At 49.6% G+C, this 22,856-nt stretch overlaps 2 protein-coding genes across 2 annotated transcripts; both read left to right on the top strand.

Moving 5' to 3' along the window:
- Nucleotides 1-6,814: 6,814 nt before the first annotated feature.
- Nucleotides 6,815-8,644, top strand: RIOX1 (ribosomal oxygenase 1). The gene has a single exon (XM_054827276.1). The coding sequence runs from the start codon at nt 6,830-6,832 to the stop codon at nt 8,642-8,644; it is 1,815 nt and encodes a 604-aa protein (XP_054683251.1). The 5' UTR covers nt 6,815-6,829.
- Nucleotides 8,645-17,157: 8,513 nt separating this feature from the next.
- LOC129206746 (acyl-coenzyme A thioesterase 5-like) lies at nt 17,158-21,019 on the top strand. The gene is made up of 3 exons (XM_054826525.1): nt 17,158-17,620; nt 19,195-19,397; nt 20,438-21,019. Exons 1-3 carry the CDS (start codon nt 17,161-17,163, stop codon nt 21,017-21,019), a joined length of 1,245 nt encoding a protein of 414 aa, XP_054682500.1. The 5' UTR covers nt 17,158-17,160.
- The last annotated feature ends 1,837 nt before the right edge of the window (nt 21,020-22,856 follow it).

Raw genomic sequence — 22,856 nt, 5'->3', positions numbered from 1 at the left:
TGCCAGTTCTCCAGAAATTGCACACATGATGTCCTCTATCAGCTAGAGGCCAGGTTTGCAGGGAAAACACAAGCAGGCTCCTCTCTGCCACACATTAATCTCCGTGACTGGGACTTTCTGAGATCCAAAACATTCTTGGGTTTCCTTCCTTCAGCCCAAGAAGCACAAGCGTGCCTCCATTTTCAACGCGGGGGCAGTGCCAGGTGCTGAATTCAGCTGGGAGGGTGCGCTTCAAAAGGGAGCTACCCAGGGGAATCCTCTGCGTTCAGTACCAGGGGCTTGGCCTGAATGCGTTATCCAGAATCCATATTTCCAACAGCTACCTCCTCTCACCAGACTTTCAAGCAGCTACTTAATCCAAAATGCAAGCCAGAACAGTTCCGGGAGCATTTAGCTGCGAAGAAAAAAAAAAAAAAAGAAACAAAAAACCCCTCAGGAAATTGAAATGTGAAGATTACATGAGGTTTCTCTGCATCATTATCTTCTCCGTGCATGCACCATCCCCCTTATTCCTCTTTGTTTCCAAATCAGGCAAAAGAAACAGAGCAACAAAGAACATGGGCCTTAATGTTAACTGGCAAACAGCCAGAAAATAAAGCAACTGAAATCAGTGGGAATTTCAGAACATGATATGTAAACATCATTTACCAAGTTCACGTAGGAGGTGCTTGGGCAGAAGTGCAAGCATGACACTGACTCTGAGTTTCGGACTGATGCTCTGACCCCCAAATCACCCATTCTTCACAAATTAAACTAAGAAGAAAATGGCTTCCCCCCCCCATCTTTTTGAATATCCCTCTGCTTGGGAAGCAAAACCAAAGCAGAGAGCTGCCTTCCCTCTCACAGTTGCTTCTCAGTTACTTTCAGGCTGCTGCTCTCAGCCAGCAGCAGAGGACAGCTATGTTTGAGCCAAACATGTTCCAAAATGACCAGACAGACAAGATATTTCTACCAGTCCAGAGTTTTCTTCTGTTTTTATGAAACCTAGAGACATTCCTGACCTGGCATAGCTCATAATAGATTGTATTCCCAGTAGCTTCAGTTTAACTCTTCATCTTATTCACAGTCTCTGAATCTCTGACAAATTTTTTTATAAAGCATGGTGCCCTAAACCTTAATTTCTAAGGAACAATTCCCATATTATAAAGATGCTCTACTTCTGAATGAAAAGTATTTGAGGGCTGGCAAGGAAATGGCCAGGACATACTATTGTTAATAAAGTTCTAACGTATGCTTCAGCTATATATAGCTTTTAGAAATATTTAATAAATAAAGTTAAATTGATTTGTTGCCATTACAGCTTCTCTGCTCAGCTGTTTGTATCTCTCCCTAACTTGACCTCCCCATATAGTGACCAAAGGGAAAGGGGGCTGTGGTGGGAAAGGAAAGGAAGATGACCCTAGACATCACCTAGCTGGACAAGCCAAGCATCTAACACAGCAAACTGCACATTCGCAGTGCTGCGCTGCGGGTCCAAGTCACGTTCTGTGTAGTCCGTCTTCCTACAGAGAGTTTCCATGTGAGGGGGGAAATTTATTTTCCAAGGCCTGATACTGGAAGCAAGGCTTCAAGGTGCTTTAATCCTTACGGACAACAAAGAATTGGGAAAAACTTCATAGCATTCCCAAGAAATCCAACCCAATTTCCCCCTTTCCACCTTTCCTTTAAGAGTGAGAACAGGCCTCCATGGGTAATATGCAGGATAAATGGGCTTGGCTGTTCCTGTCATGCCCACTTACTCGTGTCAGAGGTGCCTTTCCAGCCAAGATCCTTGCTGGTCTCAGTGGGATGGCAGGATAGTACGCTATCCCCTGAGGACCCAAGAGGGTATTACACACACACTCATGATAATGCAAACTCCATATCCTCATTGCAGATACCTGGAGGCTTAACATCGTTCTCCCCTATTGGCTATCTAAAACAATGTCAGTGATTAAATCTCCCTTCTCTAATCACACCATAATATTATCCCTTCTAGGAACAAGCCATACCAGTATAAGTGCTACAACATAAGCATTTTTATGCTGCTGTAACTGTGCTCACCCAAGAGGAATTCCATCTTTTTGACAAGACAGGTAAAACAGTGGGAGCTTGTGTGTGTGAATGAGCACTTTGAATGTTCAAAAATACTTCTAGAAGGTGCCATATTGTCTAGTAGCAATACAAATCTACTACAGGAAGCAAGTACACAAGTACTACCTGGGCTTTCTCCTGTCATGAGCAGATCTGAGCGATGTGGTTGCTAAACCAAGACATCCTGTTTGCACCATATTTCCATATTGCTAGTGCTGCATCAGAGGTGAGCGAGCAATTTCAGAATATTTCAGAAAAACTTCAGTATAGGCAGCTTTTACAGGAAATAAAAGGTAAAGTCTTTTGCAAGGCTTCTGAAAAGGAGAAACTTACAGAAGAAGCAAATGTTGAATGGTGCTGCTATATGTTAGCACAGCTATCTGTTCATTTTGAAATAGTAGGTATAAATATATTTAATGAGCAAAGCTATGCAGTTGCCATCATTAATACAGAAAGGATGTGAATAGCAAGAATCCTTTAAAATCTTTCTTCTGTGGAAAAGCATCACCCAAACAGCTTGTCAAGCATGGTCTGTTCATATCAAAAGAATATTCTCTAGCACAAGATATGCAATGCATGCAGGAACAACTTGACTATACCTTCTATCTCAATTGTCTAGATGCAATTAATCTTATGGGGCAAGTACTTCATTCAGGTTTTCTTTGCTTTCATTTTAGGATCGGGATGTTCTCCTCATGGCCATTTACTTCTTCCACTGAAAAGCAACAAGGCTGGAGTCTTGGAGTCTGCAGCTTTGTGTTTAGTCACTGCCTACAGAGTCACTGCAGATGCTATCTGCTCAATGGTACCAAATGCTAGATGGCATCTATTAAGAACCTAAAACCCCTCATAAAATTATTTCAAAATACTTACAAAGTACATATGCCATGTCAAGGGGGTAAGCTCAGTCAAGGGTCCTACTCAAATACGTTATGTAGTCAGCTTTAACTTACAAAGTATGTATTTTAGTGTCACACAGGACAAGAGGAAATGTCTGTGCTTCCAAATTGCTCCAAAAAAAAAAATTCATAGGGAGGACTGGACCTTGTGATTATTATTTTTATGAATTTGTTTTAATTGGACTGTTCCATGGCAAGGAAGGCTTCTTTTCTCAGTGGGGCTTTGTGAACAAGATAACCAGGATTAAAGACTACAACCAGTCACTGAATAAGAAAATCCCTGAGAAGAGAGAAACAGCTGGAGAGAGGCCAAAATCTCTGCCAAGAGATGCTTCAGTGAGTGAGTGCATTCACTCTGATGAGGGGAACCAGAGGATAGCTCTTGAGAAACAGTTCCTGAATTAGCTTTTAGTCTTATCTGACAGTGAACTTTGTAGCTTTCCCAACAAGGAGCAGGCTTCACAATCCAGCCCAGTGTCCTTCCAGTGATGACATACTGGATGTCGCTAGGCTGTATGAGAAAGATTGTCAGGGCCCTAGCTAAGGAAACCCATTTGTGAAGGCCTGAAATGTTCTTTTTCCTTACTGGGTATTGCTTTTGGCATGAGAACAAAACTGATAGTGCAACAGGAAGATTGCCAGCAAAGTAAAAATGAGAAAAAGGATTAAACTGAGTTTAACTTTCTAAAAGTGATTGGTTTACATTAATGGTTTGCCGGGGACACAGAGAAAGTACTGGGCAGTTTGGATGGTGATGAACAACTCGGTATCCAATACACAGAGAATTGCAAAGGATTTTGCCCTTTCCACTCATTAGTGAAGATTGCTCATAGCTTTGCAGGATCAGGCCTTATCCGAACTGCTTTTTAAACTCAAGATTACCATTATTTGAACAGAGAATGGCATAAGGTTAAAATATCAAATGAACCCTACATCTCTTTGAGGTGCCATTTACTTACTTCTTCTGAAGTCACTTGTGGCTCTTTAATAAGTTGTACTCGCCGCTTTTTTATGTCCTCTTAAATAAAATGTGTGTGGCTCTCGGCAATGCAGCTTATATGCTCATAAAATCTCAGTAACTTTGTGCTAAATTCTAATTAAGAAATGTAATTGAGCCTCTGGTTGCTACTCTGTCTATGTGAGCATCAGCTGGGGACCACCTAATCATTAAGAGATCTGTGCTACTTTCCTTTTTGTTTATTTAAAGAGCTGTACCTGACACTGTTCTTTCTTTATGGCAAATTCCCTTGAAATATTGGACAATGAATGGAAACAGCATGTAGACCTTGTGGCTATTCCTAGAGAACTCTGTAAGTGATACTGAAGCTCTCTCTTTTTGCCGTAGGTCAGAACCCTTTCTTGTGTCACGCAGAAAAATAGCAACATTCTTTATTCCCGAAAGCGTTTACTATTAGAAAGGCTAAATTGTCAAAAGAAACAGTTTATTGTTATAGAGATTTCACCATTATTATTTTCCACCGTGTCCTTCACTCTGAGACTTTGTTATACATAAAAAAAAAAAAAATCCAGTGCCAATCATCTGTCTCTCAGCAGTATAAAGTGACATCCGTACGAAGATCAGAGCCCTCACATGAGACTTTGAACCTGCCATACTGGTAAACATCCAGAATAGCTTTGCTGCAGTCATTGCAGATATTCTGGTGTAACTCAGGTCAGGCTCTGTGTACAGCACCCAGCTTCTCAGAAGAATCAGTTGCACTCCAGTAAATTAAACAGTAACACAAATAACAACCCAGCCGCTCAGATTTTTCAAAGGTCTTTCCCCCCCAAGCCTATTTAGCCATGCTTACGTATAATTAAAGCATACAATAGCCTAACTTCTACCATATTTCAAAGTGCCTGCATCTCGGTTTTGTTAAGGGCCCAGTTCTGTTGAAACGGTTTCAGCTGATAAGATTATTCTGGTAAGCAGGGCTTAACCTTGGGAAAACAAAGACTGGATTGAAATAGAGAGTTCACCCTTCCCTTCTCTTCCAGTCTACACATGCACGCACAGCCTGCCTGCGCTTCCCTCGCGTTTTAAACCCCATCCACGCCAGTCATCTTGCCAGGAAAATGCAAAATCCCCCTCCACGCGTGTTTTCCCACCACAGGGGTGCAGAGCGCTGATCGGCCTCTGCCACCTGCTGGCAAAGCCGAAAACGTTCAAGACATTGAACCAGAGGCAAAAGTGCTGCCTACAGCACCTCTAAAATCCGGCTCCGTTAGCTAAAATCATCATAGTACAAACAGGGCAACTTTTTGCTGCTGTTGCTTTTCCCACAGCTTTGGCTGCAAAGGCAGAACCCTATTGGAAAAACACCTCCAAATTTAAAATAGTTGTTATTGCATACGTACAAAATGGGTCTTGGCCGCTTATAGAACAGCGATGGGATGCGAGGCTGATTTGTGTTGGTTTTAAGGCAATTAAAAAAACCTTAAACCTTTATGATGTCCACACCTGTTCTAGAATTAAGACTTAACAGCTGAACTCATCCTCATTAGGCCTGACTAATGATTTCTACTACTGAATTATGGTAAAATCGAATTGTGGTAGATCTGGGTTGAAACACTGGCAATGGTAAAGTTAAAAGAGGTGAAAATTTGCTTTTCAGCTGTATATCCTAGGCCTGGTATGCTAAGTTACCCACGCAACAGATCTGCACATGCCTTGTGAACGTTAGCTGCTTGTTCTACATATTGTGTGTAGCTGATATTCGTATATGTGAGAGGTTAATAACACCCTTGTGAACCAGAGGGTGCCTGGGCACACTTGGGTAATGGCTCCAGTTAAATGCTTTAGACTCACAGCAGCCTCTGGAGATTAAATTCTCATGTAAAATCCATTCCCATGAATTATCGGAGTCTATCAAAGATTTTTCGCACAGAAGTACTGCATTTCTTGTACTGAAGCTTGTTCTTCATCAGAAAAGCATCCACACAGTCTGACAATACAAACCCCTACAGCTTTTCACATTTGCCACGAGCGGAGTCTTGCTGGTCCATCCTCTACCCCCAGCAAAGCCTTCTGTGCCCAAGCTGCTGCCTCTGGAAGCGCAGAGCAGCCCTCAGGCTGCCCGAGTACCCGCTGACACTGTCCTTCTGGGAAGCTTCAGGCCTAGGAGAGAGGAGAGAGAACACAGGTCTGCCTGGGTTATTAGGCAGTTAGTGGATTTGGGGCGGGGGGGAAACAAAAACCCAAAAACCCACAACAAAATACTACATGACATGAAAACCTTCTGGTTTTCGGGATCCTTCAGGAGGACGTAGCCTTTCACCTGACATCTCCATTAGAGGCAGAGGAAAGGGGAGGGATGGCACACCAGAACTAGGCTCCATCCAAGCTGGATTTCTATTCCTTGCGCAACAGAACCTTATGAAATAGGTGCTACCTCATCTCACCTCATTAGGCTGCAAAGTAACTGCATGCTGTCCAAAAGCATATCCTTACGGTACACCTCCAGAAAAAAAATCTTTTCTGCACCTGCTTAGAGCATACTTACAGAAGGCAGCTTTCCAGCCAGGGAACAGACAGATCTACAGCAGCTCCTGGTGGGATCACCTCGCTTTCCCTTCTTCGGGGCAGGGGGAAGGAAATAAGCCTGCTCTATTCTAAGTGGACGCGATGATAAAACATAAGACATTCCGTTTCATACAGCATCACAAACACACATTTAAAACTTCCTTCCGCGGGCAGACGCGGGGTCCATCTCCCCTGAAATCTCGTGTCCGGGATGCTCCCGGGTGCACCCACACGCCCAGGCCCCGGCGGAAGCAGCGGGGCGGAGCGGCGCGGCGCGGAGCGGAGCGGCGCGGCGCGGAGCGGAGCGGCGCGGCGCGGCGCGGAGCGGGAGGCCATGGCGGCGAGCGGCGCGGAGGAGCAGCAGCGGCGGCGGCTGGGACTCGGGCGGCTCTCGGCGCTCTCAGTGTACCGCCGGGCGGCGGGGGCCGGGCGGCTGGAGCGGCGCCGCCGCCGCCGCGGGACGCCGCTGCTCGCGGGAGGCAAGCGGGCCAAAGGGCGGCCGAGGCGCGGCGGGGCGGGAAGCGGCGGCCCGGAGCCAGAGGCCCCACCACCGCCGCCGAGCGCCGCCGCGCCGCCCGGCCGCGTGGAGCGGGCCAAGGCGCCGCCGGGGCGCGGCGAGGCGGGAGGCGGGTGCCCGGGGCCGGAGACGCCGCCGCAGCCGCCGCCGATCGCTGCCGCCCCCCGCAGCCGCGTGGAGCGAGCCAAGGCGCCGGCCGGCAGCCCCGAAGCGAAGCGGCAGGGCGGCCCGCGGCCGAGAGGAGAGGGCGGCGGTGGCGTGGTGGGGCTGCTGCAGCGGCTGGGGCGGCTGGAGGACAGCCGGCAGCGGGCGGCAGAGCTGTTCCGGTGGCTGGTGGCGCCGGTGGCGCCGGCGGAGTTCCTGGGGCGGCACTGGGAGCGGGCGCCGCTGCTGGTGCGCCGGGGCGACCCCGGCTACTACGCGGGGCTCTTCTCCACGGCCGACTTCGACGCCGCCCTGCGAGGCGGCGAGGTGCACTTCGGCACCCACCTGGACGTGACCAGCTATGCCGAGGGAGTGCGGGAGACGCACAACCCATCCGGCCGGGCTCTGCCCGCCGTCGTCTGGGACTTCTACCAGAACGGCTGCTCCTTGCGGCTCCTCAACCCCCAGGCCTTCTCCCCCAACGTCTGGCACCTCCTCTCCATCCTGCAGGAGCACTTTGGCAGCATGGCCGGGGCCAACACGTACCTCACGCCACCTGGGACACAGGGCTTCGCCCCCCACTACGATGACATCGAGGCCTTCGTGCTGCAGCTGGAGGGGAAGAAGCACTGGCGTGTCTACAGCCCCCGGACGGATGCCGAGGTGCTGCCCCAGTTCTCCAGCGCAAACCTCACGCAGGCTGAGCTCGGCGAGCCCATGCTAGAGACTGTGCTGGAGGCCGGGGACCTGCTGTACTTCCCCCGCGGCTTTATCCATCAAGGCAACTGTCTCCCTGAGGCGCACTCGCTCCACATCACGGTGTCCTCCTACCAGAGGAACTCCTGGGGCAACCTTCTGGAGAAGCTCCTCCCGGCTGCATTGCAGATGGCCCTGGAGGAGGATGTGGAGTATCGGCAAGGGCTTCCCATGGACTACCTGGGGTACATGGGGGTCACCAACTCAGACGCAGTTGACGCTCGCCGAACGGCCTTTATGGAGAAAGTGCAGAGCCTGATCAAGAAACTCATTGACTATGCACCCATCGATGCTGCCGTGGATCAGAGAGCCAAGTCGTTTCTTCATGACTGCCTCCCCCCGGTGCTTACGCAGAGTGAAAAGGCGCAGAGTGTGTATGGCTTCCCGGCCCGGTGGCAAGATGGAGGTCCCTGTGATGTCGATATACTGATAACAAAAGACACAGAAGTACGTCTCCTCCGCCATGCCATCATTAGATTGTGTAATGAAGAAGCAGGTGTGATGCTGTATTACACTACAGAAAACTCAAGAGTGTATCACAAGGAAGAACCCAAGTTCCTTGAGGTAGATCCCGAGTATACAGACAGTATCGAATTTCTCCTGTCTTCCTATCCAAACCACGTCAGGGTGGATACTCTTCCTTGTGAAACCTTGGAGGACAAGATTTCTCTAGCCACACTCCTGTTTGAGAAGGGCATTCTGACTACGAAGAAGCCTCTGGTACAAGTGTAACTCTTATTTTTTAACAAAATAAACTTACATTTGTTTAGAAAGTGTTCTGTCTTGTTCTCGCCTTACACCTGCTAGGTGTGAATCAGCAGTCCGGATTGCGGTATCTCATCTAGAGGCAGGAGGGCTTTCGTGTGCATAGAGAAATTAAATGTTCTGATTACAGTGAGTATCTGCTCTAGGAGTGACTCTGCATGGCTGAGTGAGGAGGGAAGTGCTTAATTATTTTATTTTTTCTTTTCACTAGTCATATTACTACACCCTCGGTAGCTTCAGGAAGCTAGAGAACTTTCTTGCAGTCTGTAAATGATCGGTGTGTTTACACTGTTTTAAAGCAGCCTGCCCTACTGTGGGAAGTGCTCTCATTACTCACAGGCAAATCCGGTGCTAGTCACCGTTCTGCGTGTCTGTGCTGTGCCGCACCGCACATACAGCGTGGCCTTCAGACCTGTGCTGTGCTGCAGAGATCCCTTGGCCCTGGGAAAAACTCATGCGACTCTTCCTAAAAGCGGAGCCCATAGGCAGCTCCCACACAGTGCCAGCGATTACACCACCTGCATGGCCTTGTCCTTAGCAAACAGTGCAGCAAGATGTTCTCCTGCAAATGTGAGCTGTCGCGTTTGAAATGCTTGAGAGTCTGTCTCTACTTTTTCAGTCTGATAATTGCAAGCTGTCTTAGTGGTAGAATAACTTTCCTAGCAAGGAGATTATTGATCCTTTCAAGGCAAATCCTCTAATATGGGGGTTTTCATGCTGGGTTCCGTATCAGGACCTAACAAATGATGTGAATACATGCCTGGCCACGTGGCCAGTTCCTGTAAATACTGGTGAGCCTCATATACGTTTTTCCATAATGCTGTTCTATCATCCCAGTCAGCAGGTGAGAGAGAGTCTCTTTAAAGTCTCCTCCTGAAGCCGTATCCACAAGGAGCAAGCTGCATTACCCTGTGCTCCTCTGAGCTGCTGGGTCATCAGGGTTTTGCACGATGGCACCCAAGCACTCTAATTGTTTGGGATTTAAGTGTACACTACCTCCTCCGAAGTCCTATACTTGCAACAGCCAGCGCGCCAGGCTTTCCCCCATTTTTTGCCTGTATGCGTTCGCTAAATCTGGAAACTTGGGCCGTGTAAAATCGCGCACCACGAGAGCATGCTGATGTGCCCTGGGGGCCCCTTTATTTTGTGAATCACTAATGACTGGGCAGAAATTCTGTTGCCACACTCATCCTCTGACCCTTCTCTCTACTCGTCCTCACCAGAGGATCAACGATCCATCCCATTCATCCCCCTGGCAAGTAGCTCATGCCTCAGCGGTGCCCTTCCTGGGCTGCTCCGTGTGCCCCCCCTTGCACCACAGGCACCCGCACCATGGCTGCCTGCACCGTGGGCACTTGCAGCACAGGTGGCCGCAGCACAGACGCCTGCACCACAGGCAGCTGTATGGCAGGTGCCTGTGCGCCGCAGCTTGCTGCTTGGGGGCTGTGGTGCAGAGCTGCAGCAGTAGCCCCTGCAGGTCTTTCTGCATTGGCTGTTAAGCACCCCCATCTCCATTTCAAGCATATTAATAACCAAAGGCAGCACAAATTCTCATTAGCTTTTCCTTTCCCTGCCCCCTGTTTTCTAAGAGCATAATACTTCAGCTGGGGTGGGGCATTCTGGTAATTCCTCCTCAGTGTCTAAATCCACTGGGGAAACTGCCTGGGCCAAACACCTTGCAAATCCCCCTTACGGATTTGTGCGAGGCCAGCCAGGCAGTTTCTCTTCTCTTTATTCTCCAGAAAGGCATTTCTCAGAGACCTGCTGACTGCGCCAGATGTTTTGCACTAGGAGGTGCTGGTCCGTTATGAGCCCAGTAAAAAAGGCACTCGCATTCTGTAAGGTATTACGAAAAATGCTATTTACTAGAGCTAACACTCTAAGAAGAGAATAGCATAGATAATCTTAGACATCCCTTAAGATGCTGGGAACCCTGAGCAGTGTAGCATGTAACAGGACTCCGACCCACATGCAGCACACCATGCAGACATGGTCCATAGCAGAGATTCTCCCCTTTTGGTCTGTCAAGGTATTGTAAGATTTTTATATCAGGAAAAAGCTCTATTTATCATGTCTACAGTCAAACAGAAACAATGTTCGCGTGAGAACATCTTGCTGCACTGTTCGATAAAGGCAAGGCCATGCAGGTACTGGGAGGGAGCTGCCTGTGAGCTCTTCCGTAAGGAAGAGCTGGCTGAGTTCTTCCTGTGGCCAGGGGATCTGTGCGGCACGGCACAGGCCTGACGGCCACACTGTGTGGACAGCGCGGCACAACGCAGGCCTGGGTGTGCTCCGGTTAACTCCATTGTGGGTCACTAACTGCCCAAGGTACAATGGTCTTTTCTTCAGGATCACTACACTGACTCCCACTGAGAAAAATGCCTAAACGTTCTGGAGGATTTTAGACTTGGTGACAAAGTGATCTCTCTGTTTCAGAATAAGAAAGTAATTTATCTGCTTCATGCTTTGTTCCCTGTATAAATATAGGAATGCATTTTCCGTGCATGTTTGAATTCTTCATAACAATAATGGAATATGGAATGCATAATAATGCTACAAATAACACTTGCAATAGCAATACTTCATCTTTCTCTAATGTCCTCCAGCACTGAAGATCTCCATATTTCTTAAGTATTAATACTTTTCAATTTGCAACCCAAGACAAGGTGAAAAAACTATGATTACCCTTATTTTACAGACAATGGCTAGCAAGGAAGACTCTATGTATCTTGGCCAAAAGCACACGGCATCTTTTGCAAAATTTAGAAAAGCAAGCCATTTGCATTGTTAACCACACAGGTAACTTTGCTTTCTTGGTCTCTCACTTTCTAGTATATATGCAATCAAGTACGAAGAGATGGATCAAAATTAAGTTCACACAATTCCCTTGATTTCTGAGGGGTCTTAAATTTAGAGTGTTTATTTGGAGCATATATGTTCTGTGGCTTCTTATAATATTGGATCCAATGGTACTCTTCTTGGGTACTGATGGTTTTAGAGCGCAATGGTGCTGATAAAGAAAAAACAGGTAATTCCTTGATTTCCTAATGTTTCCTAGCAGTTAGAATTTCCCATACCCACACACAGATGAGCAGCCTCCGAGCAGGGGCTTCTCCCATCAAGGAGGAGGGAGGGTTGGTGAGCCACCCATGTTGCTCCACCATGGCAGATGCACAAGCTATGATAGCCTTGAGCCTACGGATAATGTGTATGCTTGCGAGAGCCCTCATTAAACCTTCTGATGTCACACTGGGGATCTGGCACTGGAGAGGAAAACATGTTCAGACAACTGGTATTGTGATCTTCTCTACAGTTCTTACATATGGAAGATCTCCTTGGGATATATTCACCAGGAAAATGGAGGAGACTTTCATAATTTCCACACCTGTCCTTTGTTTTCTGCTTCCCTGCTCTAGAGATGACATCTCCATGTCACCTAAAGCGGTTCAGTCAGAAATGGGCTTCCAAAATGACCTCATGGTGGTGAAGAGGTTCGCAGAAGAGGAGTGGAACTGTGAAGCTGTCGTGCCCACAGCAGGAAATGCACCTTGCAAATTCACCTGGAATTCCAGCTGAAAACTTCTCCTCCAAAGGCTAGCTAAAACTATTCTCAGGCCTTACTGTCGACATTCCTCCACTGGGAGGAAATGGGAAAAGTGCAAGGATACTCTTGTATTACAATCTGTCTATGGATGAGACAGCTCTGCTCCTCTAAGTGACCATACATTATCTGCCACAGGGCACTTCCTCTGTGTGGTTTTCCTCTCATCACATCTTGGACCTTACCCCTCAGGAGAACCCCACATGGCAATCTGATCAATGGCCTGAGGATGGCTGCCAGAAGGAAAAGGAGGGCTGATACATCAGAATCAGTCCTTGATCAAACAGTCAGTCTGTCAGAAATCTGGGTATACCCCTAGTACCCCAGTGCTAAGTACTAGTCCTTAGATGTCCTACTAAGTGTCTGGATTCATCCTATTCACCACACATAGGTGATGTCCAGTATATTTTTCTAAACACCCAAACCATTGTTGCCAATTTCCCACATGTATGAATTCAGGGAAAGGGGCAACCTTTTCCAAAGGAAGCCTGCAGCTTTGCTGAGTTTGGGGGAGAGAAGCCCAGGTGTGGGGCTGCAGGTGCACCTTCCCCTTGCACCTATTCCTGCGAGGGTAGTAACCAGCAGGCCTGAAGGCAGATTGCTCCCAAGAACCTGCCCTGTGTCTGCACTTGCCACTTGGCAACTGCCCCTGTGGCAGCTGGCCTGACAGCAGGTACAGCCTGTGCAGCCATGGGGCACCAGGGCCTGGGCACAGCTGCTGCCTTTGGACGTGCTCCGGCAGTGCCAGGGGACTGGCTGTGCTGAGCCCACCCTGCCACAGGCGCTGCCGGGGCTGCAGCGAGGGCTTCCGGCAGCCTTGATGTCTCCCAGCACAGCGCGTGCCCCTCAGTTGCAATCTCCCTGCCTGTGTGTGGGAGGGTATGCGGAAGGACCAGCTGCTTTGAGGAGGACCCCCCACTGTGGAGCACTGAGACTCACCAAGTACCAGAGCCTGTCTGCCCCGTCAGGCAATGGGGTAGATATGAGGTGCTGTGGTCCAACTGCACCTGGCACAAGCCCTCTGTCAACTCTGGTCTGATGGACCTGGGGAAGTGTTTCCTACTCCAGAGGCTGCACCATGGCTAATGGAGGGGAGCATTCCACATGCTGTAAGGCAAGGCAAGGCTTGCTTGGGCTCTATCCCTGGCATATATCCAAGGGGATGCCTGCCACACCTGCCCGTTCCTCCAGAAGCACTTGTGCCCAAAGTGCTGGAGTGGAGCAGTGCAGGACCAGAGGGTCAGGGATGTGTATGGCAGTGGCTGAGAGGCTGTGGGTCCCTCCTTTTCCCTTTGAGGCCAGGAGATGTCTAGATAATGATCTGGATAGATGAGTAACTCTTAGAAGCTGCGGTTAGGTCTGGGGAGTTCCAACTTGGTAATGGCCCATCCGTATTTACTATGCTGTGAGTGCAGTGGGGACCATTTTCTCTGGGATGGCATGCTCCAAACAGTAATGGAGTCTGACAACATGTTATAAAATAAAGCTTTGTAGAGGTAGTAGGAAAGACGAGCAATTACACACCCACAGGACAACTGACCCAATCACTGATAGGAAACACAGGATCATAAGCTGGCATTTGCCTCAGGTGGTGTTCAGTTCAGCATTAGTTGACTGAGCCTTCAACATAGCCTTTGGAGTATTGGGGAGACCTCTCTTCTTGACAGACACTTCCTCTTCATCACTGGGCAGGCAGATCATTTCTGCAAGGCAAGTGTTTTGTTAATCAAACCAGAAAAATGTCTGCAATCTCAAAGAAAGTAAATGCTAGACATATCCTCCTCCCCTTTCCGCCCTTCACCAGGAGCAAGGAGTCCATTTTGAACCAGCTGGCCATCTAAGATGGGGGACAAGGCAGGGTAAGGCTCATTCAAAGGACTAGGATGGTGCTTGGCAAGAGATCTAGGCTTCATTCTACCCCACCAGCAAGCACACCCAGGTCTGAAGGACCTGAATTGACAGATGCTTTTTCATTTATTGAATTAATATTGTTCACACCTGCACCAGTATAACCCCAGTAACACAGCTTGATACACCTACAGCTGTGAGTAGAACTTAGTTCACATTTTGTGTAATTTCCCTGCTCTTTTTTGATCAGGCATTGAGAAAAGGCATAGCATTTGAATTGATCCCAATTGAACAGATCATATGCAATATGCTCATTTATCTTGCCCGTGGCCTGTAAACTTAAAATAAACTACTCTCCATCTAACTGTGGTCTCCCCATGTGTATACCATCTTCAGCCCATACTTTAAAGGAACCTCCACCATATGCATCTTTTGGTGCAGAGATTTCACCACATTTACAGTGAATGTCTCATCACAAATGGAAACATCTCTGATTGCTGAGCTGCAGAAACTGTACAATATGGGGTGTCAGAAAAAGTAGCGGTGCTGGTGTCTCTGGTTAAGAGCTCTCAGGCTGCTGTGAGAGAGATCTCTCTGGAAGAGCTGTGTCTTCTGTGCCTTGGGTTCACCTCTCACCTTCCTCTGGAAGGATGTGCTCTGGCTGCTAACTTCCACTTCTGGCCCCAATATGGTCTGGTCATCCAAGAAGCTGTTCTGCAATCTTCTCTCAAAGGAAGTACACCTGCTGCTTTGTGTTTGGATTGCAAAATTTATATAAGAGATCAGAATTGATAGAAGAGAATTAGTAGCAAATGAAACTCCCAGGCCCTTCCCTACCTGGGATATTTTGTAATCCATGCTCCCAACCGGTCCAGCCTAAACCTGTGGGCCCGCCCTAGCACAGATAAGGCACTCTCTCCGGGCGTAGGCAAGAAGAGCAGATGGCAGAGCAGGAGAGAGGGTGCAACGGGAGCCTTGGGGCAGCCCATGGCCATACCAGGTGCCGTCATTTGGCAAGAGGCACAAGACTGCAAGTCCCAGGAGATGCCAGGAGAGCGGCACCGGGCTCGTGGGGCTGTCTCTCCCCTGAGATGCTCCCAGACTGCATGCGCCCACCCCAGCACAGCCTCTCTTGGGATGCTCCCACTGTGTGAGGTGGGCTCCCATTCCATATCAGCTTCTGCAGAACATCTTCCCCAGAGGGAAGGGACAGGGGGGACTGAAGGAGCTTGGGCAGAGGGGACAGGAGAGGGGCTCAGTGCCAGACCTTGCCATGAGCGTCCCATCCCCATGCCTGCAGCTGGCCCCACGTAGAGCAGGTCACAGGCCCCCCAGGCTGGGGACAAGTGGGAGCTTCCCTCTCCTCCAGCATAGCACCGGCTTCACAATGGTGATGCCCTGCTGCATGTGGGGTCGTGTCCCCTGGGTGAGCTGTCTGGGCTGTCCAGGGGAATCAGTCCATCCCAAAGCGCTCCCAGACTGTGGGGACAATTTCCCCCAGGTCTGCATGCAGCAAAGGGGCAATTCTTTCCAAAGGGAGGCTGCAGCTTGGGAGCAGGAAGGGAGACCCTATGAGAGAATCCCAGATCCAGGGAGGAGGGCCACAGCTGCACCTTTCCCTGGGTCCTATTCCCAGAAGAGTAATAACCAGCAGGCCTGAAGGCAGATTGCTCCCAAGAACCTGCCCTGTGTCTGCACCTGCCACTTGGCAACTGCCCCTGTGGCAGCTGGCCTGACAGCAGGTACAGCCTGTGCAGCCATGGGGCACCAGGGCCTGGGCACAGCTGCTGCCTTTGGACGTGCTCCTGCAGTGCCAGGGGACTGGCTGTGCTGAGCCCACCAGTGCTGCCTTGGCATTTCCCAGCACATCATGTGCCACTACTGTATGACCTGTCCAGAACTGGGTTTTCATACCTATAAATGAGAGAAAAAAGAGTTTACTACTTCTCTGCATGCTTATTACCTTCAGCTCGTATTTTAAAACACCCCCTCAGAAATGCATATTTCAGTGTAGGGGTTTTGCCAGGTTTCCCCTGAATGCCTAACTGTAAATGGAAAAGTCTCAAATCTCACAGAGCTGCAGGAAGGATATGATATGGGATGTTATAACTGGGATGCCAGGGTCTCTGGTTGAGAGCTCTCAGGCTGCTGGGAACCAGCTCTTCTGGTGTCTTCTGTGCCTTGGGTTCATCTCCCCTTCAGAAGTATGTGCTCTGACTGGGGGCTTCTTTTGAACCAAGATGCCTTGGTGATCCTACAAGATCTTCTGCTTGATTTATAGTCAGTACAATCTTCTTTCAGAAGAATGCTGTATCCTTTTTGCTTTAGAATTATGGGGTCAGAATTCCTTGAAGTAATTAGCTCAGTTTTCGTGGGGAGCAGTGTATTTTTCTTTGGACCGCACAAGGTGAAATTGCTATATGAGGGAGGATGGATGCTGAACTGTACATATAAATCCCAAATAAGAAAGCACATGACACTTTCAGAGGGAGAGAAAAAGAAATCTTCATGGGCAAGGAAAATCTGCTGAGAGCCTGCCCGATGCCTCTGCCTACCTGCTATTACAAAATAGGACCATGCTGAGGGTTCCCTCACATGCTTCCAAGCAGTGCAGAAACACAAACATAGCTACAGGGAGTACATCCACCAATTTTCCAAGAGGAGTTGTGCAGGACAGGAGAGCTGTGAGAGAGGAGGGCTTTATTTGCTATCATAATCCACCCCTTGGGGCACTGGTACAGCATTTTTCTGAAGCATACAAGGACCATTGGCTTCACAACAGCCACACGGGGCAGGGAGAGAGGGGAGGGGAGCTGGCAGTCCCACCTCTGCCGGGGCAGTAGGAGGAGGCACCTCTCCATGACTGGCTGCCCAGGCACAGGAGCCAGGGCATCCAGCTTAAATACAACCATGGTGCAGCTGAGCAGATCACAGAAGCAGCTGCAGATTGCTCCCAGCTTGCTTTGCCGAGCACGGTTGTGGTTACGGCAGATGAGGTTTCTCTTGTCCAGCATTTCCACATCTCTTATCCCCTATGGCCCCCACCATCTGCCTCTCGCCCGCCACCCGCAGCCTCTTCAATGAGCCGCTGGCCATCACAGTGCAGGGACTCAGCCCACGGCAGCAGGTCACGCTACGGACATCCCTGCAGGACGAGACGGGCGAGCTCTTCCAGGCCTGCGCCCGCTACCAGGCAGGAGACGACGGGGAGCTGGACCTCGCCCGCTGCCCCGCGTTGCCGGGAGGCAGCTTCTCTGGCCTGGAGCCCATGGGGCTGCTCTGGGCTTTGCAGCCCCAGAAACCCTTCAGGTGTATGGTGAAGCGGGACATGCAGAGCCCCTTTGTCCTGCAGCTGGAGGTGTTTGAGGGCCACGGGGAGCCCCCGGGGCGGCTCCTGGCCCAGGCGCAGCACGAGCGGGCGTTCCTGCGGGACGGGGTGCGGAGAGTCCCGGTGCGAGAGGGGAGGATCCGGGCAACGCTTTTCCTGCCCCCCGGTGAGTACTGGCTGTGGCCATCCTGTTGTTCCAGTGCTGTCCAGGGCCTTGCTGTGCCAGGGCAGCTGCCAGCCCTCCAGTGGGGAGGAGGAGGGTTGGAGGGGTGAGCAGGAGTAGGACCAGGCATGGGGACCATGCGGCAGGCTATGGGCCGCACACATAGTGCCCTGTGCCCAGTCCCAGTACTTCGTGCCCTTGCTGGGCTGTGGCAGGCCAAGTGCAAAAAGTCATTCTCAAGACAGAATTGGTGTTTCTGAGCAGGGAACCAACTGGAACAGCTGATTTCAAATGCTCAGCATCCCATTCAGCAGCAAGGCCAGGGCTCCCTCCCCTGCTTCACCCCTACCCCTACCCACAGCCAGTCTTCAGTGTAGCTCCAGCCGTAGTCAGCATCTCTTTTACACAGTTTTGCTCAGAGTTTTTTCTTCTCCACTGAGATTCCACCACACTGGAGTTGTCTTGCACTGAGGTGTCCCACTCATGATGTTCTATTTTTGGTAGTACTGCCTGCACTGTCATCTCTGCGCTTTCCGATTCAGATGATGCTGGGATTATACTGATTGCTGTTCCATAGTTCTCAAACCCAAACACAAACTCTTACAGTTTGTTGCTGAAGTTCTTGAAGACCATGCTGGTTTATTATCAGTCAATTTTGTCTCCTTAGACTTGTGGAGGACAGTGGGATTGTATGTCCTTATGCTTCTTTTACTCTGTTACTGGATTCTTTTTTGCATTTCTTGTATATAGCACATTTGTATCATGGTCTGGCTTCTGCAGGGGCTACTTTTTGAGCAACGGTCATTAGTTCAACCTTATGTTCTAGCTCAAAGCCTGATACTCCTTCTTTTACTATGCTGAGGATGCGGTTATCAATGCACCTATCAAAGTTTTTCTGCAAAGGAGAAGAAGGATTGGAGATCCTACACTTGCAGAGGCCAGCACATCTCACACTCATATTCTGGCTATGTTATGTCTGCTAACTGATGGATGTTCATCTTTTCTCTCATTTTAGCAGTAGAAATGGTGATCTGGGCATGCACAGTCTATCCTGAAACTGCTTCAAGACTCCTTTAGGTTGTATAACACTAGAGTGAAACTTAAAGCAAATCCCAAAGATCTGAGCTGAACTTTTTAGAGGTTTCAGCTGACCTCTCCCTGTGGCTCCTCTTCTCCCTTCCAAGCCACATTACAAGGGACATCTGCTATGAACTAAAATAAGCCAAGTGGTCGTGAAGGGCTGGTCTGGGAGTGCGAAGGGGAAAGTGAGGAAAGTCACCGCACAGATCATCTCTGCCACTGGAGCTTAAACAAAATGCTGAAATAATTGCCTATTATTAGCACTAAGATAGATTTGCATCTTATGCAGGTGGTATCTGTCTTTCTGCCACTCAGTGTCTTGCCAGTTAATTTGCAGTCATTTAACAGCTCGCAGCTAAATGACTGGTCATGTCCTTTCCCCAAAAGACATTCCTCTGCAGTTCCTGTTGTGTACCTGGTTTGATGCATTCGAAACCAGAGAAACATTGAAAAGGAGTCATTTCAGGCAATGCTGCTTTTCGTCTTGTCTGCTCCAGGAGAAGACACCTTCCCAGGAATCATCGACATACACGGCTACGCAGGAGGTCTCTTTGAGCACAGAGCCAGCCTGCTGGCCAATCATGGCTTTGCCACACTGGCCCTGGCTTATTTCAAATATGAGGATCTGCCCCAGGACCCAACTGAACTCCACCTGGAATATTTTGAAGAGGCGGTGAACTACATGCTGCAGCACCCACAGGTAGGAGCACCCTCCATGTCCCACTGGGTTCCCCTGGGAGTGCTTCTTCTCCAAAGCGCCTGTCACTTGGCCTGAGTTATCTCTGGAGGAAGCTGCTGAAATGCTCACCTGGCTCCATCTGCCAGGGGTTGGGTGCCTGGGCTCTAGGAAAGAGGAAGGGTCAAACAGAGATGCACTGGAAGGGCAGAAGATGGGCACCATCCAGGTACTGTCACCTGGAGTGACAGAGATGGTGTCTTGAGACATAAGGTGGGGAGGCTGTGGAGGAGAGACATGCATTTTTCGAAGCAGCCTTCATGAATTGTCACCACATGCCCCCATATGAACCCTCAGTATGAAAAATACGAAGTAAAAAGCATTTGCTGGTATCTAGCTGTGGTGGGTCAACCATGGCTGGCTATTAGATACACACCAAGCCGCTCTCTCCCTCCCCTTCCTCAACAGGACAGGTGGAGAAACTAAGATGAAAAATCTTGTGGGTCGAGATAAGGACAGGGAGATAACTCACCAATTATCACCACAGGCAAAACAGACTTGACTTAGGGAAGATTAATTTCATTTATTGCCAGTTAATAAGAGAGTAGCATAGTGAGAAATAAGAACAAAACTAAAAACATCTGCCCCTCACATCTCTGGGCAGCAGCGGGTCCATTTTAGAGCTGGCTGAAACTGTCTCTGTCCGACACAGGGGCAGCCCCTGGTCTCTTCTCACAAAGACAATCCCTATAGTTCGCACTGCCAAAACCTTTCCACACTCACTCTGAATAGTTTTACTTGTCTTCTGCAACCTGTGCTCAAATGGTGTCATTGTGCTTGCTCTCCCCTGGTGTCGTCATAGTACCAGGGAAAATTTTTCATGGGAGTGGAAGAAATTTGTGCGTCGGAGGTGCTTGACGCTTGCCTAGAAGAAAAGCTAATCATTGCCATCACCTCCTTCACAATGTTTTTCACACTCTCAGCATTATACAACGTCCCTCTCCAGGATCTAGCCGTTGTGTTTTTCAGCTGAGCACTGACGGGTTTTTCCTCCTGTCTACCAGGTGAAGGGACCAGGGGTTGGCCTCCTCGGTTACTCCAAAGGAGCTGAACTGTCTCTCGCCATGGCCGCCTTCCTGAAAAACATCACAGCCGTTGTTTCCCTCAATGGCCCTGTGGCCAATACAATTATTCCTCTCTGTTACAAGGACAAAATCATCCCCCCTTTGCCTTTCAATGAACAAAAGGTCAAGGTCATGGATTCCGATGTTATTGATTGTTCTGAAGTCCTTGCTGACCCCTTTCAAGCCCCTGGCAACCAAAGCCTGATCCCACTAGAGAAAGCTGAGGCACAGTTACTGTTGATTGCGGGACAAGATGACCGTGTTGTCAAAAGTGAGTATTATGCTACCAAAGTCTGCAAGCTTTTGCAGGCTCAGGGGAAGGCGAATTTTCAGGTTTTGTCTTACCCTGGGACAGGGCACTGCATCGACCCTCCCTTTTTCCCTTTGTACCCCATAGCAAAGCATCCTGTTTTTCACAAGCAGGCTGTCCTGGGTGGGGAGCTCAGGGCTTATTCTGCAGCTCAGGTTCATGCTTGGCCACAGATTCAGGCTTTTTTCAACAAATATTTAAATGACAACTAATGTGCGAAAAATAATGTGCAAACAACACAAAACTTCAGACAGCCAGATCTGATAAATTCTTTTACATTTCTCAGGTCAAACCTTGTTCACAGTGATTGATACAACTACAGTATATTCCATGACTTTGCACATCCGTAACTCAGAAAAGAACTGGGTTTGCCTTTACTCTTTTCCCCCAAACTTTTTTGCTCAAGTGTCAGGACAAGGAATGGCAAATAGATTTGCATTTGCCCTTGATAAAGTAGATCACGTGCAAAATGCGCAATTACCTTTCTCAGGGGGTTTCTGTTCTTCTAATACTTGACGCTACTTTGCATAGCACTCTGGTCTCTACATGCACACGCTATCCTCAGCTCATACTTTAAAGCAACACCTCTCAAATGTTAGGTTTGGAGCAGGGATTTCGCCACTCTTACGGGGAATGTCTCATCACAAATGGAAATGTCTCTGACCTCTGTGCTGCTGGAAGTGTGTAAGAATGGATGCTATAGCCAGGATGCCGGCGTGTCTCTGGTTAACCCTCCGGAGGGGTTGTGCCTGCTTTGCATCTTCCCTTCAGCGCTCTGGCTCGTGGATACCTCTAGCCCCAAGATGCCATGCCAAAAGCCATTCTGCTGAATTTACAGCCATTGTGATCTGCTCCCACATGATGTGGAACTTTTTCAGCTTTGTTATTAGGGCGAGAATTGTAATAAAGAGACTGAGATTTGAAAGCTGTGGAGTCATTTGCTGTGCTTTGGATAGGAGCAGGGATCTTTGCATCCCCACCACTCCGTCACCCCAGGGTGGAACTTGCAGGAGCAGGGCCCTGTGGATGGAAAGGCCCTGAGGGCCTCTTGCCTCACCTCGGCAGAGCAGCCACACTCACCCTAAGACATCAATCAGCATGCAACAAACTGCCACCTGCACCCCCAAATGCTCTGTCCTCCTCCAGCCTACCAGGGGCCACCATCCCTGTGAGTCCTGGAGGGCTGCCACCTCCCTCGTGGATGCCATCTCCCACCGCCCTGCTGAACCAGCCATCCTGGTTGTCTCCACACTGCAGGTGTCCTCTCAGCCAGCTTGGCATGCTGGGGCAGACCTCAGATCTGGCAGCTTCCTCTCAGCCCTGTCCTGTTTTCTGCACCCAGGTGTCTTCATTCAGAGCACCACAGCACTTCCCTGCCTGGCAGCTTTCGTAATGGATGTTATCAGCAGTGCTGGCTGACACCTGTGGGCCTGCCCTACCACAGGTGAGGCACTCTCTTTGGGTGTGGGCAAGAAGAGCAGGTGGCAGAGCAGGAGGGAGGCAACAATGGGAGCCTTGGGGCAGCCAGCGGCCACACAAGCTGCTGTCATCTGGTGAGAGGCACAAGACTGCAAGTCCCAGGAGATGCCAGGAGAGCTCAGGCCCCACCTGCTTCCTGAGGGAAGATGTGCAGAAGCTGATATGGGATGGGAGCCCACCTTGCTCAGCGGGGGCATCCCAAGAGAGGCTGGTGCCACCCTGTGCTGGGGTGGGCACATGGGGCTATGGCCTGGGAGCATCTCCCCCCAGGAAGCAGGTGGGGCCTGAGCCCTGAGCATGGTCCCTTCCTGCCCCATTGCTCTGGCTGGAGCCCGACACCAGAGGCTGAGCACAGGATCCTCCTGGGATGACTCCTGGCAGTTCCTGCTGCTGCAGGAGACCTCTCACCATATGCCCTGGCATGGGACAGGAACTGGATCAGAGAGGAGTGGAGAAGAGCTCTGTGACAGACCTTGCCATGCTGCCCCACCACTGTCCCCATGCCTGCAGCTGGTCACACATGACAACGCCCTATTGGGTTCAGGATCACGTCATGGGGGTGGACTTTAC

Source organism: Grus americana, chromosome 5, assembly GCF_028858705.1.
Source record: "Grus americana isolate bGruAme1 chromosome 5, bGruAme1.mat, whole genome shotgun sequence".
In the NCBI taxonomy this organism is placed as follows: Eukaryota; Metazoa; Chordata; class Aves; order Gruiformes; family Gruidae; genus Grus; species Grus americana.
The sequence above is the reverse complement of the archived record's forward strand: the minus strand, read 5'-3'. Positions and strand labels throughout refer to the sequence as shown.

What these genes read in the sequence shown, in the direction of transcription:
- LOC129206746 (XM_054826525.1), top strand. Translation starts at nt 17,161, where the DNA reads ATGGCCCCCACCATCTGCCTCTCGCCCGCCACCCGCAGCCTCTTCAAT. An exon ending in AACGCTTTTCCTGCCCCCCG is followed by an intron (nt 17,621 to 19,194) that starts GTGAGTACTGGC and finishes TGTCTGCTCCAG; the next exon opens with GAGAAGACACCTTCCCAGGA. An exon ending in ACATGCTGCAGCACCCACAG is followed by an intron (nt 19,398 to 20,437) that starts GTAGGAGCACCC and finishes CCTGTCTACCAG; the next exon opens with GTGAAGGGACCAGGGGTTGG.
- RIOX1 (XM_054827276.1), top strand. Translation starts at nt 6,830, where the DNA reads ATGGCGGCGAGCGGCGCGGAGGAGCAGCAGCGGCGGCGGCTGGGACTC.